At 40.2% G+C, this 25765-nt stretch overlaps 1 protein-coding gene across 1 annotated transcript; it reads left to right on the top strand.

The window, feature by feature from the left end:
* The first annotated feature begins 6197 nt into the window (after positions 1-6197).
* On the top strand, positions 6198-25328 carry RND3 (Rho family GTPase 3). The gene is made up of 5 exons (XM_081261474.1): positions 6198-6588; positions 7080-7167; positions 18496-18605; positions 21630-21764; positions 23199-25328. The coding sequence occupies exons 1-5, from the start codon at positions 6439-6441 to the stop codon at positions 23448-23450; spliced, it is 735 nt and encodes a 244-aa protein (XP_081117600.1). The 5' UTR covers positions 6198-6438; the 3' UTR covers positions 23451-25328.
* Positions 25329-25765: the final 437 nt, after the last annotated feature.

Here is a 25765-nt window from a genome sequence, read left to right as displayed (position 1 = left end):
AATAGTGCTTAGTGTGTGTGTTATTGTTTATAAATCTGATCTAACAATTATTGCCTTTTCATTAAGTATGCATGGACTTCAACTAAGTTTTTATATACTCTTTTGTTGAATATTTCAACATTAGGATAAGAATTTCCAAAAAGGACTTTTCATAAACTTAATAGGACATCTCTGATTCCATCTTTTAAGTCTTAAGATTAAAATATTAATAATTACATACCTGTAATTCCAATGTCACTTGACAATGCACATAGCCATAAATAAATCAGCTCAGTATATCTCATCAGATTGGCATTGAAGCTCAGACAGTCTCCAAAAAATAGCTTGCCTTGTGCTCAGTAACAATCATGCTTTCCTTGGAATACTCCTAAAACACTAGAAAAGCTGTATCTCTGGAATATACTATATGTTTTTCAAAGAGAACAATCTATTTTAAAAATAAACATTCTTTGAACTTTTTCTTAGAAAAGTTCCTAAAGTATTTTTCATGTTATGTCAATTAGTTGATATAAAATATATTTGGATATTTAATATATTAAGATAATTTGGTATTAATCTGTTTTTTATGCAATTTTATCAAGAATTGAAGACAGTGAAATTTGGGAAAGGTGGTTGGAAAGGTTGCTGCATGCCCTGTAATATACACAACTAAAATTGTATGGTCCAGGACTTTAAAGAATGCAACAAAGGCTTGGGCAGTGACACATACCTGGAACTCCAACAACTTGGGAGGCCAAGGCAGGAGGATTGCAAGTTCAAGGCCAGCCTCAACAAGTTAGTAAGATCCTATCCATAGAAATGAATAAATAAATAGATGCAACAAATTCTTTGTCAAATTTGTTATAAACTGAGAAAGGGATAGATGATTGGGTAATGACTTACTATTCAACATTCACACAGCTATTTCCTGTTGGCTAAAATGTAAAGGCTATGTCCACACCCCAGCATAAATCACTCTAGCAGTCACCATTAATGAGAAAAACAAGACCAAATACTTCAACTGGAAGACTCTTACATATAGGCTAGACAACTGATCAATGCCCTCAGCAGGAGACACAGGCCTAATTTTAAGAGAAAATAAAAGATTCCTTTCCAAGAGAACAAATTCTTCCCAAATAGCGAGTTCAAGCTATTGAATTTTATGAACCTCCTTTTTTCATTTCTTTTTTCTTAGGTGCAGAGGGGAGAAGTACCCTCCTGGTTTATAGGTGTTGTATAAGGCTAGTTAACGTATCACCCTCTTCTGATCATGCCCCCCAAAAAGACAACTATGAAAATGCCACCATTAAGTACAGAGTTTGTTTTATACCCTTGTCCTTAATCTTCATGCTTTTAAAACTATCCAATATCAATCATCTTACTAAATTCTCAGAGAAAGCCCATGACTCACATCCACATTTTCTGACATAATGTCTACGAAGGCATCCAGATTTCTTGTTTTTGCATCAGTTTTCTCTCTGCTTTGCTGATGTTGTCGGTAAGTGACCTGTGCCTTCTCCTCATTGTGTAATTGCTTCTTCAAACACTTGTGCTAGAATATGAGGAGAGGCAGGCAACCAAGAACAAACAGTCAGATTATGCCTTACAGTATTCCACTGTGAGCTGAGATCTCTGTGAAGACACTGACTTTGAAAAGAAAGGTGTCTGTAGTGTCCATCTAAAGAGGAATATTTGAAAGGATCGGGCATGGATTTCTAAGCTGCCTTATTGTGCAATTTAAGGAGGCAGATAGAATCCCCCCACCCAAAGGATGAAACAAAGGAAGAGAATTCTGGGCTTGCCCAAGGTCAGGCAGTGTGTTGGTTCAACCTGTACTAACCCACGTCCTGACTTGTAGTCCAGTGCTCAAAGAGAGAACACAGAGCTGTTGTTTATGAGTCCTCTGTGTGGGGGATCTCTCAGTTAGCCTTTCCTCCAGGCCTGGGATCAGCCCTCTTTGTGTCAGAGAGAATGAATTTTCCATAAGAGGATGATTTCCCCTAATAATTAAAGGGTTCATTGCAAAGAATAATTTTTAAGCTGATGTCTTTTGGGGAAACTGATTATGCAATATTAACAACACCATATAGAAATGTTTGCTGTTGGTTTTCTCTTCGGTTGGTCTTAGGGGTAAATCAAAGAAAGGAGAGAGTAATAAGAAGACAAAAACAAATAGGAGGACTAACAAAAGGAAGACCATTAGGCAACACATGATCCCCCAGATGGGGCTTTATATCTTACAAATAAATTAATTTCTTAGGGGAAATTTTTCAATGCAGTCTGAAATTTCAGTCTTCTCTAGGACTTTTGGCCTATTTGGATCTCGTAGTCTCACTGAAGATGAGCAGTTTCATTAAGATGGCTCAGCTAGTAAGTGACCGATGCAGACCTAGAACTTTAGCCATTCATTCATTCACTCATTTGTTCATGGGATCATGCTGCTACCCTGCTCCAGGCCTTCCAGCTTCTGGCTTCCCATTGCCCTGAGAATCAAGTCCAGATCCTATGATCAGACATTCAGTCACTGCTCATCCTTCTGTGCCCACCTCTGCTCCCCTCCTTCAATGGACCTCAGCCATTCTGGCCTTCCTTCTGTTCCTCAATGCTGCCACCGCTTCCTTCCACATAACCTTTCCACGGTCTGTTTCCTGCCTGAGTATCCTCCTGCTGGGCCTTCTTATGGCTGATTTGTCCCCATCATTAAAAGACTCAACTTCATATAGAGGCACTGCCAGGCCTTAGGATCCAACTGCCACACTAGTGTACTTTATCATTCCACCCTGGGTTTTTTTTTTTTTTTCCTTCACGGAGCTTAGCACGTTCCTTCTTATTTATGTGCTTGCTTCCTCATATATTGTTTATCTTCTGTCTGGAATGTATGTTCTCTGAGAGCAGAAAACAGGTCTGGCATGTTTACTGCTATATCTGTAGTTCCTGGAACAGTACCTAGTATGTAGCAGATACTTGGTAAATAAATGATAAACTGAATGTTAAATGCTTCAAAAATATGTATTAAATATACATCACACTTTGAGTGCTAGAGAATCAAAAAAAAACCAAAAACAAAAACAAAAACAAAACAAACAAACAAAAAAAAACAACAACAAAGAAACAAAGAATTCCTACCCTAGAAAGACTCAAAGCTGGGGACTTTAGGCCATTGGTTTTCTACTCTATAATGCATTCATCAAATTTCACTCAGCAACTGGCAGATTCCTAGAGATTCAGGTCACCTGATTGCCAAGTGCAGTCATCCACTATGATTTGGGATTATATTCACCAGTGAGGCGGTTATGCTTCTGGTCTTGCCTGGGACAGACCCTTTTACATCTGTGTTCCTGCTGTAACCATTGGTAGTGCCCCATTTGCTTGCCAAAGTATGCCAGCTTAGATAATAAATTATGTGGTTACCGTATTCACCTATCATTCAATTCAAAACAAATAACTATTAATGCTAGTCAGAGTGGTTTAACCACACAGGCCACAACAGTAAAGGAATATGAAAGGTCAAGTCCTATCTCTGGAAAGAAGCAACTTCACAAGTCAAAAATGTGAAAGAAGATGAGGTGGGGCCAATTCCAATGACTAAATCCATGAATGAAAATAGGATTCCCCAAGATGTGTTCAGCGGTTCTGGGAAAAGCAAGAGTGACAGGGAAATATAAGTGCAGAGCTCTTTATTGTGCCAGAAACTTGTTATGCAAGCCTCATTTGCATTTCCTCATAAATACTATTATAACTCCTATTTTCAAGATGATGAAATAGAGGCTTCCAGAAGTTAAATAATTCACCCAATGTCACATAACCAGAATATGTGAATCTCAAGATCCAACTACACTTCCTTGTGATCGCCTGCCCCAATCTTTATGCCCACTACTTCTCAAATGAGCATGTAAATAATTTGATAAAAGTTTCCTGTGCTTAAGTAGGTTTGGGAAGTGGTAGTTCTGAAACTATGTTCACTGGCCACTTTAAAAAAAATTATTCTAATTTGTTATATATGATAGAAGAATGTATTACAATTCATAATACACATACAGAGCACAATTTTTTATATCTCTGGTTGGATACAAAGTATATTCACACCATTCGTGTCTTCATACATGTACTTAGGGTAATGATGTCCATCTCATTCCACCATCATTTTTATCCTCTGGCCCCCACTCCACCTCTCCTTCCCCTTTGCCCTATCTAGAGTTCATCTAAACTTTGCATGCTCCCCCTCCCAACCCCACTGTGTATCAGCCTCCTTATATCAGAGAAAACATTCGGCATTTGGTCTTTTGGGATTGGCTAACTTCATTCATTTAGCATTATATTCTCCAACTCCATCCATTTACCTTCAAATGCCATAATTTTATTATCTTCTATTGCTGAGTAATATTCCATTTGTATATATATATATATATATATATATATATATATATATATACACACATATGTATGTGTATGTGTGTGTGTGTGTGTGTGTGTGTGTGTGTGTATATATATATATATATATATATATATATATATATCACATTTTCTTTACCCATTCATCTACTGAAGGGCATCTAGGTTGGTTCCACAGTTTAGCTATTGTGAATTTTGCTGCAATAAACATTGATGTGGCTGTGTCCCTGTAGTATGCTGTTTTTAAGTCCTTTGGGTATAGACCGAGGAGTGGGATATCTAGGTCAAAAGGTGGTTACATTCTCACTGGGCCACTTTTCTATAGGACTTTTTCATGACCCTAACGAATCTAAGTGCCTGGTAAGTCTTCATGGGAAATATGGGCAGTTTTTCCTCACAAACTGCCTAGGGGACCATTTGTGTGAGGAGAGGGCTAAAGCTCTTCAAAGCAACTCCAGCAAATGATGCTCTAGAAAACCCCAGAAGCGCCAGCAACTTCCTTCTCTGTGGGTCTACACCTGTGTAAAACAAACCCATCAATCCAGTTAAAGTCAGGACTGTCCTTTCAGAGGAGACTCCAATGTTCTCAGCTCTGAATAGAAGGGAGAGACCATTCCAGGATGCCCTACACTTCTTGGTCCTAGCTGTTCCTATTTACATCAAGGTTTTAACTACCCTTCATTGTGTCTTTCCACTACCCACACTGAACATTTTTTTTCCACCTTACCTTCTCATTTAGAAGCCCAGAAATTTCCATAGGAGGATCTATAAATTAGTTTGGGCCAATATCCTTATTACAATTTAATAACTGAAACCTCCTGACCATGTGGGATACAAGAGATGAAGATGAGTTTTCACAGAGAGGAAAAAAAGAGAACAAAATCTGTGGGCTATTTTGGTCCTTCTGAGGCTCTTGCTGGGAGGAAGAGTTTGGAAGACTAGAGGTATGGATGTGGAGGAGAGGTGGAGAGGGCTGGAGAGTTGTACTTGAGTTTTTCATCTAAGGGTATGTGTGTCTTCTGAATCCATCTGAGAGTGCTTTGATTCCAAGGCAGACGGTGGCTACAGATGAAGGAATGAAAGGCAGAGAGGTCCAAGGGCAGGGGTGGGCAGAAGACTGACACTGTGTATTTGGTCCCCAGTGCAGTAAGGCTGCTTCCAGTGGCCTCAGTTATAAGCATCTTCTGCCTCGCTTTCTTCTCCCCTCCCACTCCCTCTTCCCACTCCTGCAAACCTTTCTGCTTTCTCTTGAATGACTGAAATTGCCAGGTTTCAGAAGCCAGCCTGTTACTGTGACCCAGCAAACCAATTCTTGCATCTGAAACAGCTTGGCTTAGCTATTGTTCCATGGCCTACGTACCTGACACTGACCTTTTAATTTTCTTTGTAATACAACCATTTAACCCTTTGGCACCCAAAATTTGCTTCCTATGTTTTGTAACTATGCCTTGACTTTAATGGGAAATACTTATGTTCTCACAAAAAAGTTCATGAGGCTTCTGGAGAAGATCACTTATGAAAACATCTTTAAAGGAATTCTAGTACAAATCGATGTGCACAGATATCCATTTTCTGCCTCCTTCTGTACTTGTTCAGTGCCATCCATCAGAAAATCCTTCTTGGGGTCTTCTAGTTGTCCCAAAGCTTTGCTCTGAAATCCATTCTGTACAGCCCCCCTAGAGGGCGCGCTGCTTACATTTTCCGCAAGCAACGCTACAGCGCTCGCTCCCAGGCTCCATAAAAGGGGAGGAGGCGGATCAGTTTCCTTCTCTCATTGAGAAAGAAGAGGATTGGAAGGCTGGGCGTATAAAGCCGCGCAGAGAGCGTGAAACAAAGCAGTCAGATCGGAATTGGACTTGGGAGGCGCGGTGTAGAGTCAGGCATAAAACTTGTTGGAGGGGAGTAACGAGCCGGCTCTTCTCGTTCTCCTCCTCGTCCGCGTTGCGCTTCAGGGGTTCCCACCAGCCTTGCGATTTATTTTTATATATGCTTTTTATATAGAGAGAAATATATATTTTTTCTTCTTAAGAGAAAATTCCTGTTCCAAGAGAAAATAAGGCAACATCAATGAAGGAGAGAAGAGCCAGCCAGAAACTATCCAGTAAATCTATCATGGATCCTAACCAGAACGTGAAATGCAAGATAGTAGTGGTGGGAGACAGTCAGTGTGGGAAAACTGCGCTGCTGCACGTCTTCGCCAAGGACTGCTTTCCCGAGGTGAGTGAGGCAAGCCTCGGCTTTTAGGGAGGCAACCCATGAGATACCCCTTCTCGAGGTTCTTCCCCCTACTTCTCACCCTTTCCCACTTTCCCCACTGCTCACACTGCTCGGAATGGGAAAGTGCACTGGAAGCGTTTCAGGGGTTGGGACGCGTCTGCACACTGGGTTATTTAGCTCCTTAAACTTGTTCATTTCTGTGTGCAGAGCCCGAGGTAGGAAGATTTGGGTCAGCTTGTCTCCGAGAGCCGATGGGGCCGACAGGGTTTCGGACAGAGTCCACGTGTTTAGTGTGTAGTCTGATGTGTGGGTTTTTTTTTTTTTTTTCCTGTGTGTGTGTGTGTGTGTGTGTGTGCGTGCGCGCTGCGTGTTTCCTTTTTTCCATTGGGAACTAGGGGAGGAGATATTTTCAGTGTTCGATGGTGTCGTGTATTTTAAAAATAACCTCTTTGCCCCCTTTCCTTCCTCTTCTGTCCATTTTGTTTGTCCAGAATTACGTCCCTACAGTGTTTGAGAATTATACGGCCAGTTTTGAAATCGACACACAAAGAATAGAGTTGAGCCTTTGGGACACTTCGGGTAAGAGTCATCGGACCGCGTGGCGCTTGGGGCGGGTTTCTAGTCGCTGCGGGGTGCGCGGCGGGCTCGTTCCACCAGCTCTCTGCGCCCTTTCATTAATTTTGCCCCTGTGAGGGATTCTCACGGCCCCTGCTGGGTGAAAATTTTATCCTTTCTGCGTGGGGGCGGGGTACAATATGGGGAGAGGGGTGGCAGTAGGGAGAGGAGAGCGCTGTGTGCCCTCAGGGTGACCCCGAGGTTGGAGTCGCCCCTGGCTGGGTGGCCCGGCATGGTCGGTTCTTGCGGCCTTGCCCGAGTGGTCTCCGGGCTGCCAAGGTGGCTCGGTGCAAGGGGAGTGCGCGCGCCCCTGGGGAACCACTGGCACTAGGCGGGCGCCCCTACTGAATGTGACCTGATGTTTGGCTAGGAGGCGGAAAGCTCTGGCGGTGGGGTGGGGTGGAGTGAGGGGGAGGTGGAAGAAAATCCCCGGAGCCATGCGGTTACAAGCGGATTCCGCGCTTGGGGCAGAGTAACGTGCAAAACGGCTGCCGGCGCCCATGACGCTTACTGCCAGGAATGCGCTGGCGGCTAGGGCAGCGCGGGAGCCCGGTAGTAGACTGGCCTCTTGGAAGCGCCGCGGGCCCTTTTCTTAGCGCCCACCGGCACGCAATCTCCTCTTAGCCCTCCCAGTGATCACGCAGCTCACCTCTACCACGCCAGTCCCTCGCTACCCCTATTGCATCACCTTCCGTTTGCCAGCGGAGCTGCTGCTAGCACTGTTCCCCTTTGACCTTCCTGTCTACTTGAATTATTGGCTTCGTGGTGGGTTATTTTCAAAGGTCTGGGGTTCAAGGTCGGGTTATTGCCTTCCCCTGTGCCCATCCACCTACCAGTCTCGTGGTGGCAGAAAGGGTCAAACACCCGCCAGTGGGAATACTTACAGCCCTCCACCTTAGGGGTTTGCACCGGGTCAAGGTCGGTGGGGGAGGGGGCACCACCTCAGTATATGGGACTAGGATCCTCTACCCCTGGTCAGCAGTGCTCCGCTGTGAGGGATTGCTGTTTGCTGAAAGGGTGTCTTTAGGGGAGCAAAGCCACCAGGCAAGGCAAGGGAAAGGCCTCTGCGCATAGGGAACTGATCTGCTGGTGGACTGATCTGCCAAATCCTGCTCGAAACTAGCGAGGAGGAGCGCACAAGTGCCAACAAGCAGGTTTTGCCGTCTGGCGGGGAGGCTCTGAGGTGGAGCCGGGCTCAGCTGGGAGTGGCTTCGTGGAGGTGCTTCTGTGAGCTTCTTCCCACAACTCTGGGCTTGAATCTCTGTAGCTCCCAAAAGACGTGGGGCATTAGAGAGCAAGAGGAAAAGGCCAGATTGACAGGGTCGCCAGAGGCAGTCCTTGCACAAAGGCAGAAGTCTCGCAGGAGCGCCTCTCACGGTGGGTGCCAGAGGCTCCGACTGCTGCAGTGAGGAGGGCCGGTTTACTTTCCCCCTGGAGTGAAGTCAGGCTCTTCCTTCAACTGCGCCAAGGGCAGCAGAACAAGGACCTTGTCATATTTAGTGTTGTGTATTGGGGGTTGCCCACACAGACTCGATACTATCAAAAAGGTGTTGATGGTTTTTTATTTCAATATTACTATCATCAGAATTATTCACAGCCTAGCACTAATGGGCTCCAATTCCAAGACATATCATGGAAATCGTTTGCCTAGTGGGCAGGACAGCTGGTATGGTACCAGTAATTAACCCCAGTACTCTTTCCCCCACCCAATCCTGTTTGGACCTAATGCTTGATAAGAATTATTTAGGCATGGGGTGGGGCAGTGGATCTGATCCAGTCCTTGATACAAAGCTGTGTTTAGATTTAGCTCCTAGTTACCAGGATTTCTGTGTGCAAATCCTCTACCTCCCTGGGTCTCATTTTCATCTTTTGTAAAAAGAGGACACTGAGCTAGATAATGTGCAGAGTCTGTCCCAGCTATGCGCTTCTTGGCTTTAGTACACCGGACAGGCAAGGCTTTTTGTTTCCCAGGATGTTGGTTGGCTTCAGCTCTTAGTCCCAGTGGATCTGGCGTCCTATGATGGAGTTCTCACAGCCTACAAAGCAAGCCAGGTTTTGCGCAGAGCCAGGCTTCCTGGTGAATTTAGGAATGAGACATATTTGGATAGGGAGGAGGAATGGGTGGGCTTATAAGAATGCTAGGTTATGCATCCCTGTCTCAAGCTTCAGGAGTCACAAGACCACCAACAGAGATTTTAGATTAGGTGCCCAAAGGAGGGAAAAAGGACTTTATTTTAGGAGAGAAGAGGCCCTTTTTTTAAAGGCTAGAAAATAAACAGAATAGGCACAGTTTAGAGTTGGAGCTGTTCTTCAAGCATGCAGATAAATATCACTTTAGATATTTTCAGGCATAAACAAAACTTTACAGTTCATAGTCTACACACATAACAGAATGCCTTGTACAAACAGTAGTCACCCAATAAAATCTGATGAATAAGCAGATGAATAATGATTTGCATGGTTTCCAAGGAGATGAGGTTTTCTGACATTTCTGACACTGAATTACCTGTGCTTTAAGAATGATAACTTATAAATATTGCCTTTCATCAAGTTAAAGATAAACACCTGAAATAAAGTCAGTAGTGGAACAATCACTTGTATTTTTATTTAGTGAAACAAAAAACCTATGCATGCTTAACAAAATGTAAAGGTTTTACAACTGTGGTTACAAAATAATTAAAATGCAAAATTTTCCAGTATGAAATCTTAATTAGAACTTAGACATATACACTTGGAAACAGAGGCAAAAGAGAATTATTTAGAAGTATATTGCAGTATTTTGTGAGCTGTTAGTTAATTAAACAGTCACCAAGCACTGCTTGTATTCTAAGAACAGCCTGTTTACACTAAAAGTGGTTTGTCATTCATGAATAAAATACATCTAGCAGGAACCATTGCATTAACAACTAACCATTTCAACTTTCAGAATTTGTCCACTTTATCCCAAGCTTTACATCACAATTTTCTTTTCTTTTTTTTTTTTAAAAGAGAAAGGGAGAGAGAGAGAATTTTTTTTTAATATTTATTTTTTAGTTATCGGCGGACACAACATCTTTGTTTTGTATGTGGTGCTGAGGATCGAACCCTGGCCGCACGCATGTCAGGCGAGCGCGCTACTGCTTGAGCCACATCCCCAGCCCTACATCACAATTTTCTGAACAGGATTATTATTATTATTTTTTGTCAAAAGTTTGGCATTTTCTTTGCCCTTGAAGACATTTGTATAGTTAAAGTTGTGAAAATATTTGCATATACCTTATGTCTCTTGATATATTTATTTTTTTACAACTGCTATCAACTCTGGAGAAAAGACCCTAGACTAATCTGTAAAGTCCTAAATGTCAATTTTTTATTCTCAGAACTTTGTGAGAAGGGCTTTATATTGGAAAAATTGAGTGCACTTTATTTCTCTTACTTATACAGATACCACAAACTTTGTCCTTTGCATGGTATTCTATTTTATTCAGCCTCCTACCAGAGGGGCAATCATTTAGGAGACAGAAGCAGTTTTTTTTTTCTTATCTGGTCTTTATAATTGCTCAGCATCTCATAACTCATGACAACTATGTGATCATTTATAAACAAAACTCTGCCAATATAAATACGGGAAAGATCAAATGAAAGTAGGATAATGTGGGATGTCTTTGCATCAAGAAAAAAAGGAAAATTTTTAAGACCTTTTTAAGACCTAATATTTCCTTCCTTTCTCCCTCTCTTCTTTTTTTTTTTTTTTTTTCCCCTGCATCTGCTATCAGCAGGCCCTCTGTCAGGCTGTAGGATGTATTGTTAATTAAAACATGGTCCTGCCCTACTGCCTGTTCAGCCCAGTGGGGCATCAGGGAGAAGGATACTCCCCACTTGGCATAGCTCATGGTCAACCTATAAGGAGCCCAATATTGTTGAGATTTTGAGCTCTAGTGCCCTATTCCACCTGCTTGCCAATGTATTTTCCTTATCAGCTTCCCAGGGCTTTATAGATCCTCTAGATCATCTTTGGGTAGGAAAACCCCCCCACCCCCGCCCCCAGGCACATGCCAGTTAAAGCAACCACAAATGGCACTTTGCCAGTTGGATTCACTCCAGCCTTCCCAAAAGTAAACAAAAAGGTGCCACAGGAATTATCTAAAACAGGAGATTCATAAAGATAGTCTTTGATCCATATTTTCTCATTTTGCTAACAAATGCTATTATAAACATTTTTATTAATCATTGCAGAAGTGCTCTGCATGATTTTCAGATTCATCCAATGAGTGTCTACAAAACAGTGGGCAATGATTTCAACATTTTAAAGTGATAAGTGAGACCAAAGTAATTCTAGTATCTTGTGCTTCAAAATCTGCCACATTTGCCAAGCATAGAAGCAATTTGTAGTATGAAGCCAGATCCCTACTAATAATAGAAACTTAGTCATTTAAGGATCACCATATCTTTTTCTAGGAGGTTTGATTGCAGTGTAATTTCAGCACATATGATTTAAGGAGTAATAACCATTCGAGCCAGCTTTTAACCAAGGCATGTTAGTGCACATATTATTTAAGACATACTATTAGTTTTAAAATATTCAATTCAGCTACTAGAACTATGCCTTATGAATACTCTTTTGAATCTTGTCATGTTATGAGCTTCTTTTAGGCCGTGAGGGCTAAAGTTAGCACTTCCTGTAATATTTTTTTAGCATCATTAACAGAGAATGTGGTATTCTTTAAATTTTATACTTATAGAAACAGGGAGGATAGAAAAATCGTAATAGCTTAATGACTTCACTTTGAAGACAAACCTCTCTATAAACATAAATCTATCTCTATTATTAAATTTATAGCTTATCAAGTTTGAAGAAGGGTCTTGGTGACAGGTGTTCTAGTGAAATATTTCTTAACAGGAATGGAAGTGTATCAGCAACTTTGGAGATAAGTATATAAATAATCCAGAAAAGTGGCTTGCAAGAAGATCACTGGTCGCACCCCCCCCCCATATACTTTTTGTGATTTAACATACAAATGAACACATCTTGGCACCAATTACAGACTTGTACAAAGCCAGTCAACCTGGTTGGTTGACTGTGCGCATATACTGCTGCTGTTGTTGGGACCAGGAGTTGTTACTCACCTGAGAAAGGGTGGCTTCTGCCCACAAGATGCTTACAGTCTGGTTAGAGTGAGAGGATAAATTAGAGAGGTAGAAGAATGGGTGACTATAAAATAACAAATACTCAGTTTCTTCCAAGGAAATATAAGAAACCAGGTAAGGAGTCCAGATTATGTGTAAGGAGTTTAGATGGAAAGAAATGTTAGTGAACTGGAGCTTAACAGGGTAAGGAATTCTTGGCTTGGCATCCTTCTGAGAATATGCACAGGACAAATGGAGGTCATGGGAAAACATTAAGAGTGAGCCTAAAGTTTTGAGAGCTGGATTCACCAAGTAGCAACAAGAACCAAGGGATTGCTGAAGGCCGGGGGACTGGCCCAGGCCCCCGACTCAGGTTTTGAGTCTTTACACCCCTCTCACTTGAAAACATGCTTACAATAATGGCTACCAAGGAAAACAAGATTTGTAAGTTTGGAATTCCAACTGAAGTTAACCTTTGTAGAGAAAGGGAGAGAGTAAGATTTATAGAGAAACCATAGAAGCATGGGTGTTGGTGATGTGAATATCCAGGATAAAATTGCAGAAAATCAGGTTTTTCTTTAAGTGGTAATAATCACTGGGAGCTTAGGGTGTCAAAACCAGGTTCAGTTTTTAAATTGGGTGTTCACGTTCTGAAGAGATACAGGATAAGGCAAAACAGCTTGGCTGGTGGTTTCCAATAAGCAATACAGAATGCTGCATTTTGGAGATTTGTTTGCCATGTAATAATTTCCAAACTGTTTTCTTGCTAACTTGAACATTTCAGTGAGCTGTCCAGATTGGTCATTCTGATGCCATATGAAATAACCACGTTTCCTTATTAGTCTAGTTCTTTTGCATGTAAATATGACACCAAGGACCAGTAGTGTCTCCAGTTAGTTCATGATGTCTGGTTGGCTATGATACCAAATTAACTGTACCTCAGTCCTTTTCTGGTGTCCTTGAAGTATCTTTTCAATTACTCCATATTGGCAAATTTCTCAGAGTCCCCTTTGGCAAAAACAGAAATTTTTACTGACATGGAATGTGAGTTGCCTCCAGAGTTTGACCAGGTGTTGTGCACATTGGTTTTGAAAAATGAGCCTGATGACATAGTATGTGGAAAGGGGAATTCACTCATGGGACTTCACTCTAAGGAATCTGACTCTCATATATCACATGAAACATAAAAGCTTCAATCTGTTACTGAATGATAATGTAATTTTCAAAAAATTATGCCTACATACTTTTATCCATAAAGTTCTATGACTCACCATGCATGGTTCCACCACTAGTAAAATATTTTGATTCTTCTATATTTTTAAGTATCTTAATATGATTAGGAGTTTAAAGCTAATGTTTTATTTAAAGCCCCCAAATAGCAATTTTATTTCAACCTTTCTATTCAATTGTGTGTATTCATTCTCGCCAGAAGTAGAACATATTGTGTCAATTTTTATAGCATTACATAAATGCCCACAAGTTTTCAGAACATAAGTCTGATTCTATAGAAGAAACAAATAAAATATCCTTCCTGGGAATGTTTGTGGCATACTTTAGGCATGGAATTTGAAGTGTCAACAGTTGGCAAAAGAGGAAAAAAGAGTCTTCTACTGGGCCAGATATAAAAGTTCTGTCCAGACTTGATTCACATTCTTGAACTGCTGCTCATTTGAAGTTTTCACTGTGAGCAGAGATGGCATGAGGAAGCACAGTCTTGTAATAATTGGGCAGATCATGCAGTGTCATGCTAGCTGCTATTTGGTACAGATGTGCTCTTTGGTAGTCACTAAAAATAACAAAAGTTAATATATATTCTCGGCCAAAAACTTTCAGTATCCCTAACTTGCTGTTCCTGTTAGGAATTTCTAATGAAGAAAAGGGATGCTTTTCAAATTAAGGTTCAAGCCTTAGAAGCTAGACTTATGAAATATTCAACAAGAAGAGTCCTCTGTTCTTAGATTCATCTAAAGCCTCCCAGTGTTTGAACCTGTTTGCAAAGGTCCATAAAGCCTCCCTTTTGGGCATGAATCTTCTGACATATACATTTAATTATGTACATATATGGTGTGCTCTGTCTCTGTAAAAGGATGACTTCAACAGGTAGGTATGTGTCTGAAGAATTAGTTTCTGGGCGAGGCACTTTGTGACTATTCTTGGTCTGGAAATTTTGCTCTCACCTGAAATTAATGATCTTGAAGACAAAGATGGGTAGAACTGCAATTTCAAAAGCCTTTTAGGACTTTGCTGATGTTTGCAAACTTGAGCAACTAAGAATCCCCAAAGCAGACATACTCTAGTCTGTACCAGAACAAAACCCTTCAACTATATGTTTTTGCTGGAGGAGGGGGAGATAACAATTTGAATATGCAATGTGGTTTTTCTTTTAATAATAATGAATTTTCCTGTAGTTTTCCCTTTGATGGTCTGGTAGGTTACTTAGAAAGGACCATGAAATAGTGCTGTGGGCTTAGAAGTTTCAGAGTACAAGAGAGATGCTGGCATCTCAGAATTTCCATATGCATGAAGCCTGTTCCAAATGCTGAGAAAAAGTTTTATTTGACGAGCAAAGCTCAGTGCCCAGATTTATTAGACCTTAATTGTAGTGCATTCTTAGGTCCTTGAGTACAGACTGCATGCACACAGTACCTACTATGTAGTGCAGTTAAAGTTTAATACTTGGCTACATAGTAAAATATGTTCAGCTCTCTTTCTAGTGTTGTGATTATACAGTTAGCAGCTTGAAAGCTTTTCATGTGTATCTTTAAAAAAATAGTCTATAGAAGCTTTGTTACTTGGCTTCCTGTGTTGTTGGACTACTTTTCCTGGAGGAATGCAGGAGTCAGGGCAGGTGTGGTTCCTGCTTTCTTGGCTTACTTTTGCCCCCCTTCCTTGGATGTCATTTCTGCTTCGTTGTGGTGCTTCTCACTTACATGGGCATTCCTGGGATTCCTCTTCCTCTTCTTTTGGCTTAGGAGGGAGCCTGCACAGGCCTGGGACTACCAGGCCCTCTCCAGCTTTGCTTTGCATTCTTTGTGCAGTAGCTTGGGCTTCATAGGAGAGAATTCAAAGTGGTTAAGTTCAGAGTAAACACTGTAAAGTTACACAAGACTTTTTTTCCCCTGAAGTTCCTCTTTAGCTGATGAATTGTTAAATCTTTCCTGGTAGGATGATTCTTTTATAATTCTGTATCCATTTTGTTGCTATGAAAAAAAAATAGAGGCAATAGTTTCCTCTACCCCCCCAAAACAAAACCTTAACTTATCAAAAACTATTTTATTTTATTATTTGTAATGTCAAGTGAGTCTTATTGTCCGTGGTCAGACAAATTATACTTAAACTAATAAATGCAGGGATCAGTTTTATTAGTACCCTTGGACACTCTTGATGATCCAAAAGCAGCACATTTATTAACAGAAGTAATAGTACCAGATCAAAGTGTCATTGCTAATTAGATCTTGTGAAAGCCTTTAAAATTACCTGTTCATGCCTACAAGCCCCGAGGTTTATTTCTCATGAACCTTTCCACTACATATGTATTGTCATTCAGACTGTTAAACCAAATAAAAACAAAAGCAAAAACCAATTTCCATGAGAATTTGGCTTAGCTTAAGAAATCTGTTTCACTTAAAAATCATGCTGGAGTCTAAATTTTGCAGATATTTGCACATGCTCACTAAGCACAGAAGCTGGCTCAGTTGATTTCTGCAAGCTGAGTCTCCAGCCTGTGACAGAGGGCTGAACACAAAGCCAGATCTCCTTTGTGGCTATAAAATGGGTGGGGGAGGGGAATCAGCCTACAGAGGGTGGGCTGTTCTCTGCAGCCAGCCATGTGGTGACCTGGATGGTCAAATCATTTCACTGGGTTTTTCTGGTAGTCCCAATTTTAATTAAATGACTTTTGTCCCCTTTGGATTTTTTTCACCACCATTCCTAATTTTTGCATTTGAAAAGGTGGTCTACAATATCATGTAGTCTTAAGATGCCAGACTAAGGGGGCGTATGCTCATATCTTACAACATCCTGTCTTGAAGAAGTGAGGCACCCACCCGTAGAGAGTTGTCCTCAAGTTCAGGTTCCCTTGAGACTGGAAAGTATCCAGAGAGTTATCTTTCCTTATGTGAATAACTTCCAAGAAAAGGAGATTCCTGAAGTCTGGTTAGGTTTTGGACAGCCCTGTCCACAGTTTCGACTATGGATCTAGGGTCAGGTCATCTTTTGCTAACTCTCAAAAGCAGTAGAAACCCTCCTAAGACATGGCATCTGTGTTTACATTTCCACTCTGTGATCTAGAATTTTCTGACTATTTGGAAAGAGATGCCCTGATGCTTTCAGCAGGAGCTATGTTAAAGTCATAAAGACCATCTGCATTTCAGCATTACTATAGAGATACCAATATATCCATAAATACTGTTAAGCTAGCTCATTTCTGCTGTCTCTCAAAAATGGGTGAACTGTTTGTGAATTATTCTTGTAACCTCACATTTCTTTAAGTGGCAGCCACAGGTTGTCATTTTCAGGAATGGCCTCATTTTGATTATTTTAATATTTAAATGCTTCTACTTTTTAAACTTTAAAACTTATACTCTGTAAGTATTGAGGAAATATCTTTCAGTTGTCAGGCTCTGGCTTATTCTCACTTTTCTTTCTGATTCCTGGGACACTCTTCCTTGGTTGCAGACACATCTAGTTCAAGTTACTACTCTGTACCCCTAAAAGCAGCTGGTGAGAAAGCCAGTTTTGCCTGGGTTTCCATAGTCAATGTCTGGGACCCAAATACTGTGGACATGGAATGGGGTGTCCTAACATGGTGACTTCTAGGTAACAAGAACAAGCTTCTGAAATTTTTAATTTTAATAGAAGTATAAAAGATGATTTTAAAGTTTTTTTTCCTTCTCCTGTCTTTCACTATTGAGGTTTTGATTCATCAGGGGACAACATGTCATGTTTTTCTTCTAGAAATGAAAAATAGTGTCAAAATGAAAGAGAGTTTCAAAAAGACTTTGGATGCTTTCAGTTTTCTTTCTTTGCTCTGGAGTGAAATATGTATGTGCATACGTGTTTGCTTGGTGAGCTGGTTTTCATGTGAGGTTTGTGAAATGTCAGTATACTGAAAGCAATTTCTTTAAAAAGTAGCAATCGGCAAGCTGTATTTAATTTTATAGCCACACCGCTTTGTAATTACCGGCCTCGTTTAATTACCCATCCTTCAGAGTTCTTAAAGGAGTAAAAGAAACTTCTTAAACGACCAGAGAGTTCTGTGGTTAATTTAAACTGTCTGGTGGCATGAACTTTTCGTGTACCCTGGATTTTACTCAAGCCAGGATCCTTGTATTGTGCCTCAGCATCACTCTTGGAGGTGGATCTATGTGGGAAAATGATGTGATCCAGCATGGAATTTATTGCATTCCTTGTTATAACAGGAAGAAAGCCTGTATAGGGTCTGGGAATAAGTTTAAGTCAGTAATCTCAAAGGTCAAAGACCTAACCAAACTTGTAACTTAGAGATAAGAGGCCACTGGATATGTGGTCCTCTTTGAACGTTGAACCTACCCCCCTCCTCCCCCTCTTGCCCCTGTCTGAATATCAGGCAAATCTTGTTTTGGAATCCTTTCCAGGAAGCGGGCTCTATTTAAGATGCTTGCTAGCACTCAGATTTTAACAAAATTGACACCACCACCACAGTAATCCCAGTCAGTATTTCCTGATCCTTTATTAAATGCCAGGCATTACCTGGGTGTTTTTTTTTAAATTCCAGGTAGACATATTGTCGTCATCTTCATTTTATGAGTGCCGAATCAGAGCACAGACACCTGAGGCTACCTGACTCCCTCCCACTTTCATGGTGGAGGTGGATTTGCACATAAGGACACCTGGCCCCAGGTGCCACCCCACTTCATCCAGGTGCCTTCAGCCTCTAGTCTTTGAACTGTGTAGATTTCACTTTAAGATCCTGGTCCTACTCTCTGATTCAGGTCAGATACATGTGAATTGCCATTCATCTTCTGATAGAAATGAATATATTACTTACAGGGCTTTTGTATATTTGCTTGCCTTTCTTTCCCAAGAATTAGGAGTGGTGCCTCAAAATGACAGTTGAGGGATTTAGGTCAAAAGCAGAGAGTTAATGTATGACAAACACAGGGGACTTTAACCTGAAACTTTTGTTTGTCTTTTGTTTCTTCTCAGGTTCTCCTTACTATGACAACGTCCGCCCCCTCTCTTACCCAGATTCGGATGCCGTGCTGATTTGCTTTGATATCAGTAGACCAGAGACCCTGGACAGTGTCCTTAAAAAGGCAAGTGCTGGGAGTGGGTGACACAGTTCTGTGCTTGGCTGGGGAGCTCCAAGACTCTAATTAGTTCCTTACCTTATATTTTGTAATTAAAACACCAGAAAAGATACACCAAAACAGGCTTCCCACATGTATGCGTCACTGTTTTTGATAATACATCTGCTTGAATTTTTTTCTCATAAAGTTCTGAGACAAAATATCCTTTAAAACTTTTCCATCTTTCCTCTTTCTTTCAATGGTGCATCTCAAAATAGTTATATTTGAGTACTATCATGTATCTTCCTTTCTTCTCCTTTTTTCATTTACCAGACAGATTAAGCCTTAGTTTATAGATTTATATTTGACCTCAGTTTAGGTATTGAACTGAATGCAATAGTAGATACTTTAATAAAGAAGCCATGTTTCAGTCATGATTTTATTTATTAGAAACAAAAATGGGACTGGTATAGGAGAAATAGGGGTATGTCTCCAGACATGGGACAATGTGAGTTATGATTAGGTGTGTCAGATACTAATCAAGACAATAGTTGTAAACACATTGTACATTATCACATTTCCCAGTTTCTGGAGGCAAAAATAAGGCAGATTCTGTAGTGGAGGAGGAACCTGAGGCAGCTTCATACCAAAGGGACCAGGGGGAGGTCAAAAGGAAAGCAACCAGTTGAGGATGCACCAGAGGTCATAGGGAGGCCAGCAGAAGGAAGAGATGTTCCTTGGCCTCTACCAGCCTGGGACTCAGCCCTCAGGTGGGTGTTAGAGGGGTGTGAGCATTAATGGGGCAGCATTGACTAGCCACAACCTCTTTTCTCAACTTTGGATTAAGTGCTGTGGGGATTCAGGGTTAGAACCTTGGTAGAGCACCCTGCCTCCATGCACTGTGGCTTAGACACAGAATGTTGAGAGCAAGGTGGTGTCAGCCAAGTAGTCACCACGTGTCCCAATCAGAGTGAGCATGGAAGGGGTTGAGGAAGATAGACACCGGAGTTTATTTATTTATTTTGTTTTGTTTGGGTTGGATTCTTTTGTTTTTTTACCTTTAGTGGGATTTGAAATTTTTGTGCTTTTATGAATTTATACTTTTCTGTGGTATTTCATGGCTTGGCTTCTGTGCCATTAAAAAATGAGGGTTTGAAGTTCTCATCCCTCTATCTTTACTAAACATTGCAAACATAGCTCAAGGAAATGTGGAAATGTGACTTTCTGAATAGATCAAAGGTTTTTTTTTTTTTTAACTTCTCTCAATTTTAAGTAATGTATATCAAACACAAATAGGACTGATGTTTTGTCAGATTCAGGCAGGAATACACCTTTCCTGTCTTTAATGCTTGTAAACAATTGCTAGACATGCAGAGGGAGGCCAGAGTCATTACGCAGCTGAAGATCAACATCACGGCATGTCTGGGTCTGTCTGTAGATAAAAGAGGTTGCTTATTTACTGGGTTTTTTACTTGATGTAGTATCAAGTTATGCATAATTTATAATGAAAAGCCTTTCTCTCCTGGCTTTTTTTTTTTTTTTTTTTTTTTTTGCTTTTGTCTTCTAAGACCAAATGAACAGTGGCTTTGGCCTTAGTGATATTACTGAGTGCATTTTAGATTTGTGTTAGGGTTGAGACTTAGGATAACTCTTGCTGTGGTTCATCTTGATTAATTGAGTCCTTGAAGTCTATGAATATCACAGATTAGTGTGAATTAAAGCAAGATAGATTTCTTATTCTTATTTTCAATTCATCATTATGAATTTATACTTCTCTGTGGTATTTGATGGCTTGGCTTCTGTACCATTAAAAAATGAGGGTTTGAAGTTTTAAGTTTTACTACTTTCAAAAGTGGATCCATTAGGGAATGTCTAAGTCTATTATCATCCATTCCCTCTCTGTTTCTAATGCCAGTGCTACCTAGCCATGGTAGATTGTCCTAAACAATTTCTGGAAAGAAATCATGGGGAAAAAATCATCAGATCATAAACTGGTTGTTGAACTAGAGTCCACTGCCCAAAGCACATCTGTAAACCTGGGGTTGCCTCATGGTGGTCTCTCTTATCATGCATTCCTTCATCAGCCCAGCTATTCTGTGAATTCAGTTCTGGGAGAAACAGCTATGTCTTAGGCATCTTTGTCATCTCCACAATCGTTCTTAGAGTGCTTAGGGCAGATATGTGAATGTGATTTGGAAGAGCCTAAGCCCCTTTTAACTCCTCATCTCTGAGAGCCAGTGATATCTTGTGGATACACTTGGAATCCCTGACTTCTGTCCTGATGGCAGAGAGCAAAAGCCCCAGGAAATGAAACCACAGCTTGCTTTTAAAGAGTACAGTTAACATTCCCTGCCAGACATTTCTGGAGGTCCTAATAATTTTGGTTGGGTCATGAACCAACCAGTCAAACTGAACTATATTAAAATATAAACTAACTCAAAGGCAAATGAGCTATAGGACCAGCCTTGTTGATAGCCCAAGAAATGGACATGCTGTCATCTGTTCTTTCAGCCACATGAATAGAAGCTCCTTGAAGGCAGGAGGTTATTTCACTAATTCCAGCTCAGGATCCTGACACTTGTGGCATGTGTCAATCTTCCCTGACCAGCCAGTGAGTGCATGCTAGTGTTTGATTTCCAGCCTTCTACCTAAAAGTTTCCCACTCAATACATCTAAGGACACGGTCACTCATTGTAATTATTCTTAAGGTCCTTTTATCTTTTAAGAGATACCCCCAAATTAAGAAATTGTTGAGGCTACCTTTAGATAACACCCAATAAGCCTCTTATTGTAGGAGCACATGAGTCACAGAGAGGGAATGGATGATAATAGACTTAGACATTTCCTAATGGATCCACTTTTAAAAGTAGTAAAACTTAATATCTACTTAGGAAATAAATGCAAGTTTGCTTCTTTATCTGAGGTGTCATTCATTTTAATGTCCTTTTGAAAGTCCCATTTCCAATGTCTGCCAGTAGAAAAATTGTTCTCACTCTGTGAATAGAGGTGCTCTGTTAATTTTCTGTCTTTTTCTGTTTTTCCCTCTCACAGTGGAAAGGTGAAATCCAAGAATTTTGTCCCAATACTAAAATGCTCTTGGTCGGCTGCAAGTCTGATCTGCGGACGGATGTTAGTACACTGGTAGAGCTCTCAAATCACAGGCAAACACCAGTGTCATATGACCAGGTATGTATGTTGTCAGTGTGTAAAAGTAGATTTCAGAAAGAGTGAAAGAAATGGAATATCACTCATAATAAATAAAATAAAAAGACTGTTTTTCTAAAGACTCAGCCAGTGGTCAACTATGGTATGTGAAATGCCCTGTCATTCAGTAGACTAATTACATGATATCTGAGTACATAAATGGTTGATCATATGCTACCCTTGTATATCTCTGCAATCCCCTTGGTTTTTAAGTTTAGTAGTTTTAGAGAGAATGTAGTCAAAATCAATAGTTCTCTTTAAGAGAGGTACTCTTTTTTACACGTAGCAGCCCAATAGAATACTAAAACTGTCAGTTGCAGGTAAAGTAGACCAACTCCATAAAACAGTCTTTTAGAGATGCGTCATTTCTACAGGGGTTTCCCATAAGTATTTAGAAAGGAAAACCAGTTCCAGAAGTTCATTCTCTAAAGCCCACAGTCAGATTCTAAAGAGAATTTGTGTTGAAATAGCTAGAATGATATTTAGTACTCATCACTTAAAATACTACAATCTAGGACTGTGGGTATAGCTCACTGGAAGAGCACTTGCCCAGTATACCCAAGGCCCTGGGTTTGATCTTCAGCACCACAAAAGAGTGAAAAAAAATACTCTCATCTTCTTCATCTATCATTTTGATTATGCATACATGCTTATTATTGTGTATATTGCTAGAATCAACCACATTTAGAAACTAGCTATTTTACGTTTCATAAAGTAACTGATGTCAAAGTACTACGAATCCTTTTCTCAACTTATTTTGGCCCTAAAATCCAAACACAAACTTACTCTATTCGAAATTGATTTTAAATTCCTTCATTGTCCTTGTGTTTTGTACAACCTGTTGACTAGCTTCAGCTGCCACTCATAGTCAGGAAGAGTTTTAGAAAGCAAGTCCCCATGAGGGCTTTAGAGGCTATGTTGCCCCTGCCAGAGCTGTATGGAAAGTGCAGAGTTTGGGTTCGTGATCTTGGGCTGACTTGTTCTAGTAGTAAGCTTCTATGCTTTTCTGTAAACCCTGGAAGAACCTATGAACCAGTGACTCTTAACTACATTTGATAGGATGACTCGTCCCCTTAGCTCCTCTCCTGCTTCACCATTAAGTATTTGCTGATCAGGGCCTTCATCTCTTAGTGACCCAGTGATGTTGGATTGGCCTTTAGCATCATGGGGAGCTACAGCAGTATCTAATGACAATTGAGTATCTCAGAATTAGATCTTGACTGCAAATATTTATAAAGTAATAAAGTCGTTCAGTTTTAAAAAAGCATTTTTATTTTTTTGTAATGACAGTTGGAAAATTCCATTGACATTAGAAAACGTTTGACAATGCAGGATTGTTGTGTGTTCTCAGAAGATACTTTGTAAGTTTCCTCCAAAGTCTTATTGCTGATTAAAATCCCTTCTTTTGCTTCTCAGGGGGCAAATATGGCCAAACAGATTGGAGCGGCTACTTACATTGAATGCTCAGCTTTACAGTCAGAAAATAGCGTCAGAGACATTTTTCACGTTGCCACCTTGGCCTGTGTAAATAAGACAAATAAAAACGTTAAGCGGAACAAATCACAGAGGGCCACAAAGCGGATTTCACACATGCCTAGCAGACCAGAACTCTCGGCAGTTGCTACGGACTTACGAAAGGACAAAGCAAAGAGCTGCAGTGTGATGTGAAACTTGCCTTATCTTTAAGGAGGACAAAGGAATCTAGTGTAAAAAAAACAACGTGAGCAAAACAAAAAAGCTGAAGTCGAGTGAAGTGCACAGCCAAAGTCACGTGTCCCACAGGCTAGAGGCCCCTGCAAGGTGTGCCCGTCTTTTTGGAATCCTGTTCTTAGGTTCGGCATGTAGACGGAGTGGTGAGAAGTGAATACTTTGAAGAGTTTTGAAGTGTGACTTGAAAAATATGCCAAAAAAGTGAGATTCAAATGCTCTAGAGGTAGAGGAGGAGGAATGCGAGTACCACCAAGAAGAAAAATCACACTCTGAATGGTGCTTGCGGTTTTTTTGTTTTGTTTTGTTTTTGTTGTTTTGTTTTTTGGCTTTTTTTTTTTTTTTTGGTTGTTGTTGTTCCAATCTATTCATGGATCTCTACTTTGATTTAATTTTTAAACGTTTTAATCTCCTTTACAAAAGTATATCTTAATATACCGTCCTCGTTGGGGAACTGGCACTGTGACCTTAGCGTTTAGTTTTCTAGAGGATGTGATCTAATTTCCTCTTAGCTCATCATTAAAATGGAAATTGTATCGGGACCCGTGGGATTCCAGAGGAAAACTTCATGAGGCTTTGAAATCTTGCCTTCCTGAAGATGGCTGATGAGCGAGATGGTTCTAAAGAAAGGCTTTCGCAGCCTTGCAAGATGTGTAGACCGGCACTGCACAGATCGCATAGATCAAATAGAAAAAAGTGTTGATTTTTTATTCAGTCGGATGGTTCTGTTCATCATTGTGATTGTCATTAACAAGTGGTAAATTGCTCAATGTAATATTTTTGTGTGCTGTTTAGAAAAGAGGGTGTGTGATTTTTTTGGTTTTGTTTTGTTTTTTGCCAACTTTGATAAAAATGCAAAGTCAAATAAAAGTTGTCTTGGTTTGATGTCATAGAATGATCCAAGGGGGAAGTATAGGTACTATTTTCACCAGGAGAGATAATGAAGGAATAGTAACAGAAAGCACAGTTTGTGAGTAAAGCTGTCTGGAACAAGTTACCAAATATACAAAGCAAAAGGACAATTTGGGGATGAAGCTCCAAAATTGGGCAGCCTCTAATGATCTGCATTTTCTTTCACTTTCTTTGAATGAACCTCAGTTTGAGAGGGACCCAAAATGAACCTCAGTTTGAGAAGGACCCACTTACCCAAGCTTTAGAGAATCCCTAGTAGAAAATTATATAATGTCAGTCCTGATGTAACACTATGCTGTTTCTAGACTCTGATGGCTAAACCTCACTTAACCAGATTCAGCCAGGGTCCATATTCAAAACTTGATTGTTGATACATAAAATAATAAGCATTTAAACCAGTTTACAGATATTTTCTTGACCAGTTCCTTTTAGAGATTCTTTCAGAGAGTAAACCTGATTGAACCTGTTTGTTGTTGGCGCTTGTTGAAAACAAGCTTTCCTTCCAATGATATAATGCTTCATTTTTGAAGTGTTGAAGCTGTGTTCCCATTAAGTTGTGGCAGGAGAGGAGATTAAGGTAATTACAACACTCAGTTCTATGTCTTACAAGCACTTTGTTTTGTCTCTGCAAGAAAATACCATTCCAGTCATTTCCCACGAAATACAGACATTTTACCAACATAATATATGCTTTGATTGGTGCAGCATTATGCTTTGGGCAGTATTACAAAATAGCTGGCAAGTGCTTTCTGTATTTAAATATTGTAAAAAGAGAATAAGTTATAACTGCTATAAAGCAGAACTTGTGTTGCATTTTTTTTTTTTTAATGTTGAAGTCACTTTGTACGTTTGTTTGGTCAATGTTTCCGCAGTATTTATTAAACATACTTTTTTTTTCCTTCAAATAAAAAAGTAACCATGTCTTTGTCTAAATGTGTTCTGTCTTTTCTTAATCCACTTCCTGATTTTGAAGTTTAGCTTTGTTCTTTAGTCTAGAGATGATTACAGAATCTGTCCTAACTTTTCCTGAATTAGTTGGATTTGGGGACAGTAGTCCTTTCTCAGAGAACAATAAATCTTCATGTATATAAGAGATTTTCATTATAATTTCAAATGACAAGAAGTAAACGGGGCTAATGCTTAGACTGAGCAATTTGATCAACAGAACAAGCCATGATACTGCCTAGAATTATCTTGAAGAAAGTACAGAAATTCAATGAAGTTCAGAATAAAACAGTATGACATGGTCACAGGCCACAGGTTGAATTCTAATGTGTGAGCCTGATTGCTACTCTCTCCTCTGGGGTCCAAAGTCTTGGTCCTTCACCCAGCCATCTGCCTTGCAAGGTATTCTCTTGTTCACA

Source organism: Spermophilus citellus (genome assembly GCF_964194105.1).
Source record: "Spermophilus citellus genome assembly, chromosome: 11".
Taxonomy (NCBI): Eukaryota; Metazoa; Chordata; class Mammalia; order Rodentia; family Sciuridae; genus Spermophilus; species Spermophilus citellus.
Note: the sequence above shows the minus strand (reverse complement) of the source record. Positions and strands in the feature narration are given on the sequence as shown.

Excerpts from the sequence above, each read along its gene's own strand:
- RND3 (XM_081261474.1), top strand. The coding sequence starts at position 6,439 with ATGAAGGAGAGAAGAGCCAGCCAGAAACTATCCAGTAAATCTATCATG. Across the intron at positions 6,589-7,079 it reads CCAAGGACTGCTTTCCCGAG|AATTACGTCCCTACAGTGTT; the intron begins GTGAGTGAGGCA and ends TTGTTTGTCCAG. Across the intron at positions 21,765-23,198 it reads CACCAGTGTCATATGACCAG|GGGGCAAATATGGCCAAACA; the intron begins GTATGTATGTTG and ends TTTGCTTCTCAG.